A 20,872-nucleotide genomic window follows, 5' to 3' on the forward strand; every position below is an offset into this window, starting at 1 on the left:
TGTGGAAATCACATTTTGAGAATCTTTATAAAGACATTCCACCAAATGAACTAAATTCAAACCACAAAACTATTAGAAAAAAACTGCAAACATCAGAACCCTCTTGACTTCCAAATCACGTTGGAAGAATAGATGGGAAAAATAAAATGTATCAAAACTAAAAAAGCTTGTGGTCCAGACAACATCGAAAATGAAATGCTTAAAAACATCACTACTGCAATGCAAGGTGTCGTGCTCAAGTTGTTTAACATCGTCCTGGGTTCAGGCTGCTTTCCAGACATCTGGTGTCAGGGGCTTATTTCTCCAATTTATTAATGTGGAGATAAATTAGACCCCAATAACTTCCCCAGGCATCTGCATTAGCAGTTGCCTGGGGAAGTTATTTTGCAGCATTATAAATAACAGAATCTTAGATTATCTGGACCAACACAACATCCTTAGTAAAACTCAAAGTGTCTTTCTTCCAAAACACCGCACCACCGATCATGTTTATACCCTTCACACGCTCATCCAAACATGTGCACCAGACGAATGGAAAGATATTTGCTTGTTTCATTGATTTTAAGAAAGCATTTGATTCAATTTGGCATAAAGGACTATGTTACAGACTTCTTCAATCTGGCATTGGAGGAAAAGTCTATGACTTTATAAAATCTATGTATTTAAACAATAAATGTGCTGTAAAAATAGGAGAAAGACGCACTGACTTCTTTGCCCAGAGAAGAGGCGTCCGTCAAGGCTGCAATCTGAGTCCGACGCTTTTCAACATCTATATAAACGAACTAGCAGTGCAGCTGGACCAGAGTGCAGCCCCAGGCCTTTGTCTCCTAGACAGAGAGGTGAAGTCTCTGTTCTATGCAGACGACCTGGTTCTGTTGTCTCCCACAGAGCAGGGACTCCAACAACAGCTAAACCTCCTGGAGGACTACTGTCAGAACTGGGCCCTAGCAGTAAATCCAAAGAAGACAAACATCATGATCTTCCAAAAAAGGCCCAGATGTCAGGAAAACAAACATCATTTTACTCTAGGAAGTACCACCATAGAACACACCATGAGTTACACCTATCTGGGTCTGACTATTACAGCCTCAGGGAGTTTCAGCCTGGCAGTGAATGCAATAAAAGAAAAGGCCAGAAGAGCCCTCTATGCAATTAAAAGAAAATGTTATAATATCCAAATTCCAATCAAAATCTGGTGTAAGATTTTTGATAATGTGATCAAGCCCATTGTGCTGTATGGTATTGAAGTTTGGGATCCACTCAGTCACAATAGCTACACTAGATGGGACAAACACCCCACAGAAGCCCTACATGCAGAATTCTGCAGAACGATCCTCAACGTTCAAAGAAAAACACCAACAAATGCATGTAGGGCAGAATTAGGCAGATATCCCCGTATAATAAACATTAACAAACGAGCACTCAATTTTTGGAATCACCTTCAAACAAGTTCACAAGACGCCCTCCATTTTAAAGCCCTCCAGAGCCAAGAGCTGAACCCGGAAAAGAGTCTCCTGACTCAGTTGGTGCTAAGACTAACACAGCAGAACCCGGACCAGTCTTACACCAACACCGCTTTACAAATACCAGTAAACGCAATTATAAAGAAAAGCAAAGAAACATATTTGGAACATTGGAAAAAAGAAACTGAAAGTCAAAGTAGATTAGAATGTTATCTGGCCCTAAAAAGAGATTATGAATTGGCAGAATATCTCTTTTCTGTCAGAGGTAAGAAGCAGAGACAGATCCTGACCAAGTACAGGCTCAGTGACCACCAATTGGCAATCGAAAAAGGCCGACAGAAGAAATCTTGGCAACCAAAAGCAAACAGAATATGTGGTCACTGTTCGACAGGTGAGGTTGAGACAGAGATGCACTTCCTCCTCAAGTGTGACAAATATACAGAATACAGACGGACTTTATTGGACCGGCTCGACTCCCAGATCAAAGGTTTCAGAGAACTGGGAGAATCCTCCCAACTAAGAATCCTCCTAGGAGAAGGAAACACAGCCCACCTTGTTGCACCTTATGTCCTCTCATGCCAGAACCTGAGGGACAGTGAGTGAGCAACACACACACACACACCAACACACACACCTTTTATTGTGTCCCAAGAAACAATTGTATTTTCTTTCAATGTAATTATTTCTGTCATATTGTTATTATTATTATCCGTATGAATTGTATATTTTTTGTCTTACTATTTATTGTGCTTTGGCAATAAGAGAGAGAGAGAGAGAGAGACGTTCTCTTTGAATGTGACAGGTAACATGTCACTCGGGCTCATTCTCCATACATAGTAACACTCAAGGCGTCTGACAAGAGAGCTTCAGCGGTGCAAGCTGGGAACAAGTTAAGAGGAGAAAACAAGTGAAACCCGCCTCTCTCTCTCTCTCTCTCTCTCTCTCTCTCCCGCTCCGTGAGTGTCATGTCTAAAATAAGAGTGTTCAGGCACTAGAGTGGCGTAGTGTAAACTGTCACGGCGGAACAGATTATACTGTAAATACTCATTATCCTGAATGTTAACGTGGGAGGTGTTCAGACCTCTGAGCCAGGATGTGAGACTAAATTATGAGACCCAAAATATAAATGATATCATTAAAATCATCTCTAGTTAACAAAGTGTTTTGATCATGTGGTGGAATGTACACTTTATAACGCCGGCTACTGAGAAGCTGTACACCTGTTGTGGAAGGTTTCCTGCGTTTTCTTCTTCACTCCCATCACACGACAATATCATGTCTACGTTTCTTTGGTGCAGTTAAAACATTTCCTTCCTGGAAAACCTTGCACTCAAGGTTGAACTGATTACGTGGTCAAAGGTCACTGTGACCTCTAAACGCATTCTTGGCCAAGAGTTTATATGCTAATTCTGTTCAATTTCACGCAAATGTCTAATGGGATAAAATGAGGAAGTGATGACATTTTGGACAGACATGTCAGACAACCGCGAGACGGTAATTGAAGTCTATATAGCTCAACGGGCCTCGAGGGCCTTTACAATCTGTACAGCACACAACACCCTCTGTCCTCAGATAACAACAACAACAAAGGATAAAGTTTAATCAGTAGGGATCCCGTTTCCTGCACCGACTCACGTGCAATAGACAACATGGTCCAAACTACAATATAGAAAATCTAATTGACCAAAAATGATACACGGATGTAAAGATATGAAGAAAATGAATCCGGGAGTCGTCAAACAGATATAACCTGAGTCACGTGACACCCCCCCGCCTCCCCTTCTCCTCACCCCCCCACCTCCAACAACAAATTATCATCATATTTGTATTATTATTCCACGTCAGCGGGCCACTGTGGAATATATCCACCGCATCAAATCAATGTAAGACTCTGAACAGCACTTTTAATCACATCCTGTCTGGCTAAATAAGCAGTGGTGTGGAAAAGCAAACAGCTGAGTGGTTACATCAGACCCCAATAACAGCAGCTCCTATTAATATCTAATTTCAAAAACATCGGTCTGTTGTAAGTAATTCATATATCTGCGAGCGTCTAACTGTGGCTTCTTTCGTGAGAAAATGTAGTCATGTTTCGGATGCTTTTGTAACTCGGGTCCCATGCCAGCCCAGTTTCAGGGACAGGATTTAATCTTGACCTTTTATGATATCGGGTATTTAAGTGCAACCTATTAAACATATTTTTTATTATGGTGTCCAATATTTTAGTTATTTAAAGAGCATTTTTTTAAATATATTGTCCGGAATTTGAGCTCAGCCTCCAAAGTACACCAGCAGATTTATTTTTTTCTCTCCACCACAATGCATTTTTCATCCAAAAGGATTCATCTTTAAATATATATTCTATATATATATATGTGTGCTCATCTGTCTCACCTCATAAAGTTAACTTTGTTTGACTTTTTTTTGTAAAAAAAAAAAAAAAAGCACTGACTTAGAAATAAGAAGAGCGGAGGCACATTTGAAAGATAAAGAGGACTTTAGTGGCGATGAATTTGTCTCTCAGAAACAACCGAGAAGCACAGAAGATGAGGCGAGGTCTCTGACCGCTTCAATACGATGAGACTGACAATGTGAATTGTGTCATCAGCTTTGGAACCACTATCGGTAATGTACTGTGCATATCTATAGGTCCTTTTTGTTTCTCGGCCCAACGAGACAAAGAAATAGACAAAGCTCTCAAAATGTGCTGAATGTTGAGTTTTTGTGGCAGAGACATTCAGAAAGTGATTCTCTCTCCAGACCTGTGACGGCCAAACTACTTTTTATTAAAAGAAAAAACTAGAAAAAGACATCTTAAATGTGCGTTGTCATCTTTTAAGTGGGCGCATAGGCCATGAGCAGAAACCAATACTTACGTTATTTATGTACATATTTTCATACATTTTAGATGTTAGATTAAAAGTATTAAATTCATTTCAATTATATTTACGAGCAGCAGATGCAGAAATACCTTTTGTAGTGTATGGGCCAATAGCTCTGAACAGACATTTTCTGTGGGTATTTTTTACTTATTGTCGTAACTGGTTTAAAACTACACTTTTATTGCTGTGTGGCTTGTGACTTCTTCTCTATTTGACAGTAATTCAATAGTAAGTCCATTATGAGCTGGAAAAGAGTTCATCCCAAACAATAGGTCTGTAAATAAAGCAATGTATTCTCAACATACTGTACGGTTTTATTTGCAAAGGTTAGACATAGAAAGAGTTAATAAAGTGCATCTGCAGGTGAGGTAGAAAGGTTCAAGTTCAATGTTTTTATTTGCCATTTGTGCATAGACCAACAGTTCAGACAAATTTGAAATATTGTGAAAGGCAGTCAACAGTTTAGGAAATAAAAACACACTATAATAAGAAAGACAAATTTAAAATATAAAAAAACACTATACAGAAGGTGGTAATGTGTACACAAAGGTGGTATTATGTACAAGAAAGATGGTAATACGTACACTTTTAGATACAGTTTTAAAAACAAAGGAGGAGCACATGTTAAATAACAGTAGTAAATAGGCTCGTCCTGAGTGCTGTTCCTGGATTGGGAAAAGAGGAGAAAGGACCTGATACAAGCTTATCTAAAACCTCCCCTAAAAAGAGAGGAAAATAAAATTAAAAGATTATTCACCACAACATCTTTTTGACATTAAAGCAGTTGAGAGTTGTGTTGCTATGCAACGACAGAGAATCAGTTAAAAAATGTCCAATCCATATTTGGTACACCCAGAGTATTTTTATCAAGTACTATCCTGGAGATAGTAACTTAATAACTTAAAAATGACAAATAGAAAAACTTTTAAAGTTTGCCGGCAAGTCTGTACTCGTGTACTTCACTTTAAGAAATAAAAGCTACATGAATGTGCAAATAATTGGTTTTCTCAATATAAACAAAGAAGCTGAGAACAGGATTAATATTTGCTTATTGACTATTTCTTAATCCAGCGCCACCAACAGTTTAAAGTATTCACTTATCCAGAGAAAGTGCTCAGCGTCTACCAGATGGATAGGCACACAATCCTATACAGAAATCCCTGGTTCTCAGAAGACCCTGAACTAGTTGTATTTCTAGCAACTGAGGTTTGTGATCATTGCTCGTGAGCAAATGTTATTGCGTTATAACGCTAAACTAAGAGTCTTGTTATCCATTAAATTGGCTAATTCTTCTATTATCTGCGTTATCTGCAGAAAGATCGGCATCCTCATGTTTGGGATGAAGAGTCGGTAACTGTTTGTGGCATCAGGCAGAGATAAAACAAAATGATCGATGGCAAGTGAGTGGTGAAGATTAGAATTTAAGTACTTACTGGAAATGTTGTCAGCTGGCACTGTAATACAAGGTTGTTGCTTGCCGTCTGTGTGTTTTTGTATTTATTTTTTAAATCATTTTGACATGATCTTATCCATTCTTCTCTCTTCAGAGAACTTTGTCATGAAGCTGTCAAAAGCTCTCCATAAATAGAATTGATCTCATGATTATGTATCTGCCAGCGCCGGGCTCAGTTCCATTTCGGTTCAATCAATTTGGCTGAATGCTGAAGTGGAAAAGTCACGAAGAAGGACGACCGTCTGTCACACTGGAAACTTGAGGATTTAGATTTTGACCAAGGTCAATACTTGGCCTTGGTAACTGTGTGGGGGTTTTGTTTCATGCACACGGTACACTTCAAATGAAGAAGGATGCGAAGATAAAATAAAGGCACAGATTTCAAAAACCAGAGGAGTACATCATTTAAAGTCACCAATTCTGTAGTAAATGAAATAGAGTGCCACGGGTTGAGGCAACTCTGTATTATCCTGGTTTGTATAGATTAGATTATATTAGCCTTTATTGTCTCCTTTGGGAGACGTTTCTCTCGGGCATTGAAGAGAACACAGGTGACGTGGCAGCACACCGCCTTTACATCAACACACACAATGCACCTAAAAGTGTACAATCGAGTTACAATTAACATTCAAGGACACGCACAGATCCATACAGACAGGCGGGACTCATCCAGCATTCGTAACTATACCTACGAATAAAACGCTGTAATTCGTTTATATACAATGTATGAAAACATTTTGTATGTTATCCGTGTATCTCGTAAAGTATAAAGACCGTATAAGCACACACAGGGCGGGCGATAGGGGCGGAGGATGGGTCCAAACAGCCATGAGACCGCTGTTTGTTCATCCAGGTAAAACCAATCTTTTCCTAAAGTTAACTATGTATTTCTTTCTGGCTTAACCAAACTAAGTTTGAACATTGAATAAGTATTTTTTTGTGTCGTGAGGATACGTTTACGAACAAAGACAATTGCATGATGCCCTACACCAAGTTATTCCACATTTCCCTCCAATGAATAACGAGGATTCCATGTCTCCAACTCATTAACATATAGCAATGTGTAAAACCTGAGACATTTTGCATATAACAAAAGGAATTTTTTTTTTTTTTTCGCGTGGTTTGGATTCACTTCCGGCAGATATCTGAAATCCACTTAATAATACGGTCGATCGGATCGCTGCACCTCTGCTGTTTTACACTGACGACAAAATAAAATAACCACGGCACGTCAAATGTGAAAAGATAGATGGGAAATGTATTCTCAGTGTGACGAAAGGGAAAGAAGAAAAAAAAAAAAAAAAATCGAAACCTTTTGGTTGAAAGAATGTCTCCGCTACCAAAAAAATTATTTCTAGATTTCATAACACATATTTGAAAAGCATATACCGTTTCAAACCCACCGCCCAGCTTCGGCCCGAGGACACTTGAGATTGTTTCCGATCACACAGTAATTCCGCCATTCTCAGTCACCACCCTTAATGACTATAATAATACAAAACTCCAGTCTTAAATTACATAACACTTATGGCCGACTGAATATAATCAACAGTTGTAGAGCTGATCACTGATCAAATAAAGAACCAAGGAGTCATATTTTAACACTTCCTCTCCCTAATCCTTAAACCCTCAGGATTACTTTAAGCCACACAGTACATTGAGACATACAGGAGGCCATTAGAAGGAGGTGATCATTGGGGTAATCTGATATGAATATATAAATATCTCCTCACGGCTGCAGCCTGACGGCAATTAGAGCCGCAGCTCGCTCTCCCCTCTTGGAACGGATCAACCCAGCCGTGTGCTTTTTGATTGTGAGGCTTTGATGAGCCAAATCCACTGCACACGACACGTGCCTCCTTCCCCCCCCCCCCCCCCCCCCCCCACCCCCACCCCCATCATAGAGGTAGGCTCCCCTTCTCCCTGCACTGCCTGCAGGGTTTTATGATGGCAAGGTATTCAGTGTGGCAATCAAAGCCCCCCTTTTCCCCTCACGCTCACACTCAAACATGTTCACTTGTGGCTGGATTATTGATATTATGATATCCTAGTGCTTTCCTAAGGCTTATTGGCTTGTTAAAAGGTTGGTTTTTTTGACCACGCTTTACCATCGCTGAAAGGGAGGAGTCGAGCGCAGATTGAATTCCAGACGAAGCCGACATAGAGCATCACGTGGATGCCGAGGAGGAAAGCCCATGGTAACCTAATAACGTCCTCCCCACAGTAAACAGTGATAACGGGGTTATGTAACGGCAGCGGCGGACCGTTTCATGAGAGTCAGCGGGCTACCGAGTCTGCTAGTTAAGGGACTGAATCGTGTTGAAAAGCTCATTCCCTCCGTTTGTCCCCGTATTGTTTTCGAAACATAAAAGCTTTTCCCTCCTTTGTCCCTTTTTTCGACACCGGGAAAATCCAGACCTTTGTACTTCATCTGAGCACTCGCCTCGGCTCCGCACTTTCAGTAAAAAAAAAGGCTCTTTTTCTCTGTACTGGCTGTATGTATCTTTTATTTCAGGATTTACAGTGATGGACATGCTTTAAAAATGCAAATACAGAACATTGAGCAAAGATGGACATTTTAGCTTGTACTATTCACATTCAACAGAAGCAAACGCTCGCACTCGAGACAAAGGCTTCAAGGTGCCGAACACGAACGCAACATTCCCAGTTTTAGTTTGCTTGCGAGTCATGCCGTTCCCCGTCTCTGACTCGCCTCATTTCCTGTCTCTCTCTTCACCGTCGACTCTCTAATAAAGAAATAAAATGCCTAAATTTCAGGGCAGTACACTCATTTTTAGAGGCGGTTACCAGGCAGATCGATTTTTTTTGGTTTTACATTCTTATCAGATGGTGAATATTTCAACACAGATGTGTGAATGAGGGCTTTTATTTTTGAGCTATAACGTGAAAACGCAACGTACATACGTCGATCGTGTTCTGAAGCACAATGTGCATTTATCTAATCTGTCTCAATGATGTATTTTCTGCTGACAGCAAATATTAGAGATATATTCGTATAGTGCATACAATCTTTCATTGTAATATTATATTAAATGCAGACATGAAGATGTATTATAGTTTGATCGTCTAATTGGACCTCGTGTTTCGTTTCTCCTCAGACGCTGACGACTCTGGTTGTGTGTTGCTGAACACATCAAGACGGGTAAGCATCCATATTCACTGAATGTATGATGTATTATTATTTAAAAGATAAGGTGGTTTCTTTGGCAGTCCGGCAACTTGGCACATCTCTGATAATGGGTGCAGCCATCTTAATTGATCTGTCGAGGAAATTTGACTTCAGATACAAGATTTTAACTCCACATCTCAAAACTGGATTGGATGAATCATAGAAAGAAGCGCACATGTTGAATATTTTAATCACAAGACCAGAGACAACATTAGTTCCAACCGTGGCGTTTACTTTGTTTGATCCTAAATGCCCATTTATAAGTGGAAGCAGTCGTCGCTCCACTTGGTGTCCTGATGGCGCAGAATCAGCCCGTTGAGAGGATAATTACTTCTGCCCTGGGTGCTGCCTTCCTAATATGATTATTGTCAACCGGTTCTCACTCTCAAACTTGTCAAACACCAGCACAGGGCACCTCGGCGTCTGATACCGACGCACACAGGCGCCCTTTAGCGCCAGGCTCCAATAACTCTGATTTAAACCCATCTCTGTCATTATTACAGTCAAAGCAACTGATGTCATATAAAGAGAGAGGAACTCAGGACTTCCACCCAGCAGACTGCTGTTCATCAAGTCACGCTGACTTTATTTTTTTAATACAGTTTTGTTACCTAATACCTATTAGCTAAACCTACATTGGGAGTTTATTTAACGAGTGGAAAAGACACGATGTATAAATGATGTAGTGAAAACGTACACACAGTCCCTGTGTACCTATGCTAATAAGATGCTTATATATTCACATTTGGACGACTGTTTATATCTGTCCTAATAAATCGTCCTTACATCGTTTACCAACCGTCCAAAATGCTGCTGCTGAGCTCTGAACACAATCCAACACGTGGTCACACACATCTCACCTCTTCCAAGCTCTCTGCATTGGCTTCCACTTCATTTTAGAATTCATTTTTACACTATGGTGCTCACTTACAGAGACCTACATGGTCAAGCTCAACAGTGCATTAAAGGACCTTCTGAACCCCCACGCCACGAGCCGAGCTCTTTGTACCTCGAGCCAGGGTTTTCTAAGTGTACCTCGGACACGTTTTAAGACTTTGGGGAGATTGTGCTTTCCAGTCGGCAGCCCCCTAAGCTTTTTTATAGGCTCCCAATAAGCTCTTTGAACTCTTTGGACTTTGGTTTTTAGCAGTTTAAAAAATAAAATATCTGTTCAGATAGGAATTAAGATAGGATGGGTAGTCCGTGTTTTCACTCCCTCATGTATGTCCCGCTTGTATATTTCATCCATTCTTTTATTTATTTTATTTCATTCTTTTGACTTTGAAGCACTTAACTTAACCCAAAACGCGATCTTTTCCTGAACCAAACTAAGCGGGTTTAGCTGCCTGAACCTCAGGAGGTTTCTGACAGAAAGCTGTGAAGACGAACGTGTCCCACCTGAGCCACTGGCCAAGCGTTATTTGTGATGGATGTAGAAGTGATTAAGTGGGAGCAGTGAATGGAATACTAGAAATAGTATTTATTTTTTAATTATCCATTTTTGATCTTCCTCCGTCGTAGTCAGTAACTTAAAGCTTCATTACATCTCGGGATGTTTTTTATCGAGCTCTTTCGGCCGAGTCATAAGTATCTGCTGACACATCTGAGTCCCAGTCTACCACTTAAACCTGCATACATACCGTAATAGCCCACAGCTCCATAGCACGCTGAGGTTTGTAAAAAAACAATCCAATTTCTGTAAGATGTGCTTGACAACTGATTGGCTCTCCTGTCAGTGTGAACATCTTCTCATGCCACTCCACTGTTCCATGTTAGGAGCTGGTTCTTGTGTCAGTGTGCTACCTGCTAAGGCAAAGCATCAGGATGGGATTAGTCTTGATAAATCCTATCAATTAAAATATACCTGAGCTTTGCTGATGTGAATCTCACCGACTCGGGGAGTCCGAATGTTGTTTGCTGATACAGGACATTTTCGGATGTGAAGAACTGCTCCCCAGCTGGAGAGTTTGTTGATCTCTAAAAAAACATCTGTGATGTTGTTTTCTGTTTGACGGTCCTGCAGTTTTGATGTCTAGCCTGAGGTCCTCTGTGTGTTCACCATTCGTTATCTTAATTGGCTTCATTCTTCATTCGTGGACAGACCTGTATGCAGATTTTCATTCCAAACAAACACACTAGCAGCAGATTGTATTGATTGTTAGACGTTCAACCAGAGGGGAGAGACCACTCACAAGATCAGCCTTTACGTCGACAGCACTCTTCTGTGGAAAATTACCACATTTCATATAATGGATAACAGGCAAACAGTATCAAGGGATCCAAAGCCACTATAAAGCCACATTCCCACTGGACAACCTCCCCCCCCCAAACATCTAATAACATCAGGCTTTTGTCTTCAGTGGGAGTAGCCACGGCTATTTATTGCCTCCAGCGCTGATCGACAGTGATGGAAACATCCCAGAAGGACGCGCACATGTTCTTGTACAATGCTATGCGAATACATAATAAATAAAATCAGCAGGGATTTGGACAACTATTATAATTCATTACCGTTGTTACAACCCGGCTCAGAGACTGCAACATGGATGGGAGACCAGACGAGTTAAAAATAATAGATAGAAATTTATTTAAAGAATAACACGACTAGCTTAAACACACAAAACAAATATGGAGAGGGAGGGGTCGTCACAACCGTACAAAACATAGAATTAATATGCTCTCCTCAAAGGCCACCAGACAGAAAACGGTCATCGAAACACAACTGAAACCAAATAAAACTCAACAGCACCGTCTTCGTTAGTCTTTCCACTGTTCCAACAATCTCAAACTCTGGTTCGAGAGTTTTAAAAAAAGAGAGACTGAATAAGTGACGGCTATAAAAAAAAAAAGACCCTGACCAGGAGAGACGGCCATTTCAGTTTCATCTTGAATAGTTTCTTTTCAAAATGCACTTCCGATGTAGGTTTATTTACTTTTTTAGGATTATTTACTCTACAAAATGTGTTAATTTGAATAAAAGATGTAAAATAACTACGTTTGTTTGGTAACGGACAACACTTAATTAAGTATGTAAGTCACGAAAAAGACGGTAAAATAAGTCAATGTTGACACGAACAGCGGTCTCCTGGGTTAAGGTGTAAAATAGTTGTTTGACCCATCCACCCTCCACTCCCATCCCTTCTGAAAGGACTTTCTCACTCTGTGTACTATGTTAGCTGGTCTGACCCTCTTATAATGAGGCGGATTGGTTTACATTGGAGTTTGTTGAAACCTTGTGTTCTGCATCTCAATTTCTCGGCTTTTCAGGGAAGAGTAGACAGCGAGGAATTATAATAATCAAGCCGGCTGATGATGAAGGCGTGCAGACGTCTTTTCAGAGTCTTCTTGAAAGAGAGAGAGTTATTCTGTTGGAATGTTATTAATATAAAAGACCATTTTGGGGGAAAGTCTAATGTGTGGATAAACATTCAAATTAGACTCGAAAGCCTCCGACTCACGACCGAGAAGATGCTTCTGACTCTCTGAGCGTTTTGAGTTTTCTAATATCTGTGAATTGATGAGATCCATTACTAAACCAGTTAACATCAGGATTAATACTCATGCAGTCCTATGGAAATATACAGCTGTGTGAATCAACCCCATGGATTAGTTGATGGGCTATTTTTCTGATATTCAAACTGAATTGGCATTTTTACAAGAAGACAACAAGCTAAACACTCACTGCTGGTGAATATTTCAAAGTTTTGGAGTATTGGTTGGACAAAACAAAACATTTGAAGACGACTCAATTCAAAAATTGTCTGATTAATTGATAAAGAAAATAGACATTCGTTACAGTTTTCCAGTTCAGGCTGAATGGTGTACAGTGAGAATATAAACCCGCTCTAATACAGTATGTCAGTAGTTTCTAAGTAGATTGTTTAAATTAATCAAACAAACTTTAAATCCAGCGACCATTTTGCAGATACATTTCTATGAAGATATGGGAGTATAAAGCAGCGCCCGGGGGGCATTGGTTTGAACCGGTGGCCAATGCGGTCAAGAGCTGCATGTCGTCAATACGAATGTGAGATCTCACATGGTCACATTCCCAACCTAGAATTTTGTCGTGGATTTATGACCTGCACTGGTCGATATTAAATACATTTTAATACGGTTAGGTTTCTGCTACATCTGCGTGCTTCTCGCTTTCTTTACCAACAATTCAGGACATTTCCTGAGAATTCATGATTTCCCACAATGCCCTATTTAGCACACACAGTATGGACCGCAACACCAATCCTTTTGCTTTGTTCGTCTGACCACGAATACATCTTAAAGGTCATTTTGCATTTTACACCTTTTTGAAACACTCGACTCCAAATCAAACCCGAACCTGACAGATCCACAAACCATACACACAAATAAAATGTATTTATAGAGCTCAATATGCAAATAGCTCCAAAGACTCTAGACATGGACTCAGCTCAGAGCTCGTCTTAAAAAACAAAACAAAGAACAGCAGGGAATCCACTCAGCTGCAGAATTTCTGTCAATCACCCGATCAATGGAATCGAGGACCGGTGGGTGTCTGGGCTCTTAATCGAGCTGTGTTCTTCTCTCCCTCCATTTGTCTGTCTCAGGGGATTCTCAGACACCGCTGGTAAAATCTTGATGAGCTTTCGAGGGGTGAAGCATCTGTTTTGTGTGCTGCTATTTAAAAAAAAAAAAAAAAAGGGACAGTAAGCTCAGAGGGGGTGGGTACTTTAAGGTTAAAGCTTCAGGGCACTTTCACACTTGTGGTGTGGTTTGGTAATATAAATGTTGTTTTTTTTATGTACCCATGTGGTCCTGTGGATTTTAGACTCACTCACATGAAATAAGTTGGTGTCATTAAATTACAATGGTGATTCTGGTCGCCTGATTCCCTGCCCTCAGACCCCTGAGATTCACTTTTCCAATTGGTTCAACGATTCAGGCCAGAATTTATGACCTGCCAGAAATCTGAACGATCTTCTCACAGTCCGAGCTTTGATTGATTGAATCGGTAGATTTATACCCTTGGTATCGGGGACACCGCTTAAACGGAAATGAAACGATGAAGGGTTTAGCAAAACTTCATCCGGATTCTAAAAGTAATTCTCGTCAACTAATTCAGGCTTAAAATAAGAATTAATCGTGAGAGCGTCTGCCCAGCTTTAGTGAAGTAAATAAATAAAATGTGATTGTCCTGTAAAATGTTCCGCTAACTACTCCTGAAAACTTGTGCTCCAGTTATTTCTTTTTTTATTCAACTTTTGTTAAACCAGATAAAATCTCTTTTTCTATGGAAATCTGACCAAGAAGGCAGCAAAGTTAAACATGAAAAAAAGTTGCAAAAATAGTTTGTGGTTAAAACTTCTGATAATACTTGTATATTAAATCACAATTATTTAGCTTCACAGGCACATTTTTGTAGTCTTAATTTCCCCAAAAGCAGTATCAGAAACATCACGGTCGTATTAACACAGGAATTGTCCTAACCTTTTAAGCCCCAAGCTATTTTCTAGGTTTCTGCTCGAAACATCATACCCAAACTAAAAAGGGTGTATCTCTGCAACCACAAAGGCTATTTGAATAATGTTGGTGTTATAAAAAAGGCAACACATGTGGGCTTCTGTTCAGATGTGTACATATTAGTATATATGTTACTGGTTAAGAGTAAATATAGATGAAAGACGGCAAAAGTTGAATTTCCAGGTTCGCCTAGAAAAAAAAGCACTCTCAGGATGATTATCTCTTTGAAAGATGCACAGAAACAGCAAAGCACATCAGAGGTCATAGCACAATATGTGATCAGTCTCTCTGATAAAGTAAAGCAGAACAAAGTTAGAGAGGTTTTAGTACAGATAAATTAGGCAAAATGGGCATTTGGGCAATTTGAATTTTCTCATGTACCAAACCATATATTTCACTTGTATATTACTTATGGTGTTGAATACATCCAAATATAGCAGTCTTTGTTGATTAGAAGAAGAAAAATGAATTTAATTTTTTTTTTTTAAAAGCCAAAAATAAGCAACATTTGTGACTAAGCGCTAAATCGATTCATGTTGCTGTGTCCTTTGCTCATATTTCAGAGATGCTTTGGTGCAGAAGGATTTTGAAAAGACATTTAGAATCTGTGTGGAGTCCTCTTGCTTTTTGCTATCTGGCTTTTTCCGATAGCACCGAGCTACGGGGTTGCTAGTTCCAGAAACGTGCTGAGTGGGCTGACTCCTGACAAAATGATGATTATGATATTTTCATAATTCTTTCAGTTGGTGTTTTAGTAGTGTGGAAATGGCTTACTGAGTCTTGTAGCCCAAGTTCTCTTGTTTAATTTGATGTATAACATCAATATATTTGATCATGTTTATTGTAAGGTTTTACACAGTCTAACTATGATGTGTAAATAGGCGCCCAATTGGGCGCCATGGGGCTTAAAAGGCTAAAAGTCAAAACCAAAGCTACATCTAAAAAACTATATGAAATGATTTGTATGCCTTTGGTCCAATCTTTCAGAAACTAGGGTAGATGCATTTTGACAATGCCTTCCGGCTTTTAAAAATACACTGACTGACATATTCGGCACAGAAATCTTTCAGACTGAAATAATTGCCATCTTTTCCTGCAGTATGTGAAGCTGATGAACTTCGAGGAGGAGATCCGGGCTCACCGGGACCTGGACGGCTTCCTGGCCACGGCCACAATCCTGCTGGACGAGACCGCGGCCTCCCTGGATGACGTCCTGAAGAGAATGTTGCACCACGTGGGCCAGGACAGCAATGCCTCCGAGCCCAGCTGCAACTTCGAGGCGGTGATGAGCATGCTTTTCACGGACGCGGGAGCTCAGGAGGTCAACGGTAAGCAGTGAACCTGTCTACATGCATGTATAAACCAGCACGTATGTGTAAAAAACACACAGAACACAATAAGACGCGTGTGAGCCCAGAATCATGCCAAGACCATCCGACACCTGACCTAAAAACATCTGACGTCTGCACATGGAAACACCTGCCCAAAAAATAGCTTCACCTCAGGCTCAGCAGCAGAATTGTCAGACTGACTCGAGAATGGTTCAAGAAGCTTTTAAGACCCAAAGCGGAGTTTGTGATGTTTGAATCGAGGCGGCTGTCCATTTGCCCCTCAGCTTTTTTCAAGTGGACACAAATAGAGCTCGGTGTGCCGAAACTATTTACATGTGCAGACATCAAACGTTTCCCAGGAAAACTGTGCAGTTGTTATCTTTGTACATTAAAGCACAAAATAAATATGTTTTTGTCATTTTATTGAGTCGCGGAGAATACTGATAATCAAAACTAACGAAATACTGTGTTACTTTCGCTCACGGTGGGAGTTCAAAATGGTTCAGATTAGAAAATGTTTTTGAGATGCTTTGGTTTAACCTTTTCACCGATGTTAAATAATACAAGGGTAAGAAAAAGTGTTTTACTGAATGCCAAATTGATTTTAGAACATTGCCATAGGGTAAAATAATATAATGTTTGAGTTTTGCTAGCACATTCCAGGCAAAAACATCTACATAAAAAATGGACAAATCGTAAAGTAAACGCTATTTTTGATGTTTTCTTTCCACTAGTCTGAAATAAAACATATAAAATACACATTTAGGTGTTTACTTTACTACTTTGTCTCTATACCTATATATAGATTTCTCCTAAATTCACCAAAAGTTTGCATTAGATTAGGGCCTAATTAGCATATTTAGACATACCATTTCAGATCTTTTAAATATATATATATATATATATATATATATATATATATATATATATATATAAATAAATAAATAATAATAGTCCTAATTTTAGTATTCACTTGGGGAAGTTTCATGGTGATATCTTTTAATTACATTTTGTTAACCCTATTCACCTGTGATGTCGGAATTTTACAAAACATCTCTTTAAAGGTAGTTTTCTCTAAATTAGTTTTTTCTCCGGCCAAAATTCCCTCTGTGACTCCAATATGTTAACAAAAAAAGCAAGACATTTGTACCTGGCTTTTTCCAATGTTCAGGATTCTGGTCTTGAAATGTATTCAAAGAAGCACATATTTGATGAGATAATGCCTCATTTGCTAATTTCAAACTAAGATTTCAAATAACTTGTAATACAAAAGAAATATTGATGTCTATTCACCTGTATTGTCTCCTCTTATTCCTCCTTTTTGGACATGGAAAGCTCAGTTGTATTGGACCTTAAAGCATGTTAGATATGCACACAGTACTCTCTTCTGATGCATAAATTCATTTCTAAAGTGTACTGTAGTTTCTCCAATGTTTGGTGATAATATGTGGGCTTACGGATCCCTTTCCCATCAGGTCCTTTTTAGCTGAGTAGCAAAGCTTTTTGGTTAAAGGCGAATCCCCTCAGATCACTAAAGCAGGAGAAATCCGCCCTCTTACATAACAGTGCATAGCCATTGTTGGAGCCTCGCTCTCTTCCCAAGCTGCACTGAACGCCGCATTCGCAAAAGTCATTATTTCTTGTTGGCTAACGTCACGATAGAATTGAGGAAATAATAAATAAAAAAATCCTGTTAAATGTTTGCCCGGAGGTTTAAAGAGGAAAACACGTACGGGCTTTACTTCCCACCGTAGAGCATGTGGAGCTAATGGTAGAGGGAGGGCTGCCTGTCATGTACTCCCTCTAAAGTGTTTCCCTGTCTGGCTCGGCTGGTGTCCGCCGTTGTTGATGGTTAGTCAGAGGTGGGTGGTGGGCGCCGCTCACCCTGCACAGCCGCCCGCCTCTGACAGATCTGCGAGGTGATAATTGACTTCTGTCATCGATCACTCACTTAGCTTTTCAAATGGCTCTCTGAGACTCTCAAGCTGTGGCGGCTGCGGCTACTTGACTGTTCCTCTCCCAGAACACCCCACTCAGAGGCAACAGAAGAGGGTTTTCTTTTTTTTGTCTTTTTTTTTGTCTTTGTCTTTGTGACTATCTTGACAAAAAAAGTAGACTTCCTGCGCATGTCTGGGTGTTCCGGAAATGTATGGAAAATCAATCCGAGCACTCTGGGGGGGGGGGGGGGTTTCACTGAATATTGAAATTGAATATGGCACCATAGAAAAATAAAGGAAAATAATAATATTAGTGATGCTTTATGATTCAGAATAATCAACAGCCACTGAGCAATAGTTATAGCTGGTTGACAAACTGTGCATATTGTCATAGTATTGCAACACAATACTGTGTCGCTTTATTTTAGATGTAAATATTAGCATAGTGAAAATAGTCAGTTAGGGATGCACCGATTGTACTCAATTACAATTACTGCGATACAACATTGTCGTGGACACATCCAGCCACTTTCCCAGTAAGCGCATCAATTAGTTCAGCTGTGTGTCTCTCTGGCATTCTCTATCTCTGGGTTATCTACAGTTTATTTGTCGGTGAATAAATGCTCCTCAAGAGCATGGCATATAAGTGGACTATTGGTTTGTGGATCTTTGGCCATTGCCATCTTGGCTTTTTGCGACCAGTGAATGGAAGTGACCATATTTGGTCTGCAGAGGAGAAACTTAGAGACCCCGTATACGGCTTTGGTAGGGTAGTAAACTGTCAATCACAGTAAGCCCCGCCCTAAAGCATACCCTGATTTATTGTAAATAGACCATAATTTACAAAATGAACATCATGCTGAATTGAAGAAGACCTGGAACTAGAGATTGAGACCATAAACTCAAGTTTACATTGTTTAATGAGGTCACAAATCAAGAGAGAAGTAGTCATTTTCTCATAGACTTCTATACAATCTGACTTTGTTTTGCAACCAGAGGAGTTGCCCCCTGCTGGTCAGTAGAGAGAATGCAAGCTTCACTCGGCACAACCAGAGGTTGCCGCCTGCTCAAGACACAAACTAAGTTCCCGTGCCTTGCTTTCCACCTTCATGGTGGACCAGCTGTTCTCCTTTAAGTGAAAAGCAACTGTTTTAACTGTTAAAATAAAAATATATAATAAGAAAATATGTATTTTTCGGTGACCCTAATGAGGATAAGCGGTATTGAAAATGGATGGATGGATGGGTGACATGGTTGATTAATAACATCCCGACCGTAAACTATGTTCTGTTTGTATCAGGAAAAACATTGTATATTTAATTGCGAGGAACATCTGATGAAAATAAAACATCTTTTCAAAGTCTTATTTAGGTCTCATATCAGTACTCTGGATGTAAGTACTTGTACTGGTCTGATCAAAGTGGTATCGGTGCATCCCTACAGTCAGTAGTCACGTGTGCATCCTTATCAAAGTTATTAATTAAGGTCAGGGTTTTCTTTTATATTGTGCAACAAGAAGAGCTGTTTTATATCAGCTAAAACTTGAGTTCTCACTCTGGGGAAATGCATTCGCTGCAGCAGAAGCAATAGAGCAATAACAGATGAGAATTAGTTGATGATTAATTGCACAGAGGATGATGTAACTATTCCCCAATTATGCAGCAAATATAGATGACAAAGAGTTACAGTTTGAAACATCCAAATGCTATTAAATAATAAAAGGCACGTAACAAACAGAAACATTTACAGAATGAGCGGAAAGTCCGACGTTCAAATATTCACATCACACAAAAAAAAGGTTTGTTTTGTTAATAATTAATAAGAAATACAAATTCTCTATTTTGCGATGAACTCCCTTCACTCAAGAGTAATATGTCGGTTCCCTGAATTATAATTGAGAACATCCACACGTGAAACACTCACATCAGTGCAGAGGAAGGGGGGGTGGAGGATATCTCCGGGGGAGGAACAAAGGCTCCTCGTCGGGGGAATACATTCATATTGCACGTAAGTATGTTATCAGCGGCGCACATCTCTTCAGGTATTAATTTCTGCCGTATCTGCGCTCACTCTGCCGCTGCGGGGTGATACGGCTGGCGAGCGGGACCAGCTCATTTGGAGTGTAACACTGTACAGCTGTGAGATAAAGAGACCGCCGTGAGATTATAACAGGCACAGAGAGAACGGAGAATTACAGAAAGGAAGAAGAAGGAAAAAAAAGATGAAAAGCCCACAGAGATAATTGGTCCCGCTATAATTTGTACAGAGGAGCCAACTTGTGCTGTTTTTTTCTTTTCTTTTTGGGGTTCACTTTTGTCTTGGGATTCGGGCGGCACGCACACACAACGTGCCGATCATGCAATGCATTGATGATGATATTACTCCAGCCACTTCTTTTAAAAACTAAACCAGCCTCTATTAATAAAATAATACCTCATCCTTTAAGATACTCACAAGAATTTAAACCAGTAACTAATTTTAAGACGCTGGAGATGATCTATCGATATTTCTGTATTAATTCTTGTGTTATTGTATTTTCCTCTCGATGCTGTCAGCAGCGGATCGTGTGCCTGGTTTGTGATGACTGTACCTTCATTTCTCCCTAGATTTCTGCCACCTTTTGATCGATCCCACTGGCTCTCCACCTTGCCTCGATTTGCATAATCCTCCTGTGTATTATTCCTTTCAGTTTTATTTTTATTGCTCAAATCAAACAGAAAGCGAGTCACACACTCTTGATTTTGAAGCTTATTACCATTTTTAAAAGAACCGGTAATAAAAGATCTTTTCAGTGCTCACTCTGTACCCACTCCTGCTTTCTAAATACTTTGTGAAGATACATGTTACTCTCTGACAGGAGCCACTGCAATTATTCTGGACTTGATTCACTCAGTTTAACAGGAAAGGTGCTGTGTATTTTTGAATCAACCGTTATAATAATATTTCTTTTCCAGGCCGGCTGTGGGAAAACCTCTCTGTAACGTTCTGCGGGGAATGATCAGAATACTAAATTCAAGCAATTAATTCAAGCTCTTTACCACGGGAAATAAAAAATGGTGGCCATACGTGTCATCTTTCTCATCTCGATCTCGTCATTGGCGTCTTTGGGGTTTCTCTGCA

The 20,872-nt window shown here is 39.8% G+C and overlaps 1 protein-coding gene across 3 annotated transcripts in view; it reads left to right on the forward strand.

Moving 5' to 3' along the window:
- Nucleotides 1-20,872, forward strand: part of slc4a11 (solute carrier family 4 member 11) — an 85,449-nt gene that overhangs the window by 31,421 nt on the left and 33,156 nt on the right. For all 3 annotated transcript variants that reach the window (XM_034525581.1, XM_034525582.1, XM_034525583.1), the window contains 2 exons: nucleotides 8,918-8,961; nucleotides 15,584-15,812. In XM_034525581.1, the coding sequence (XP_034381472.1) occupies nucleotides 8,918-8,961; nucleotides 15,584-15,812 (273 nt within the window). The remainder of the gene's footprint in view (nucleotides 1-8,917; nucleotides 8,962-15,583; nucleotides 15,813-20,872) is intronic.

This window comes from Cyclopterus lumpus, chromosome 22 (assembly GCF_009769545.1).
Source record: "Cyclopterus lumpus isolate fCycLum1 chromosome 22, fCycLum1.pri, whole genome shotgun sequence".
Classification (NCBI taxonomy): Eukaryota; Metazoa; Chordata; class Actinopteri; order Perciformes; family Cyclopteridae; genus Cyclopterus; species Cyclopterus lumpus.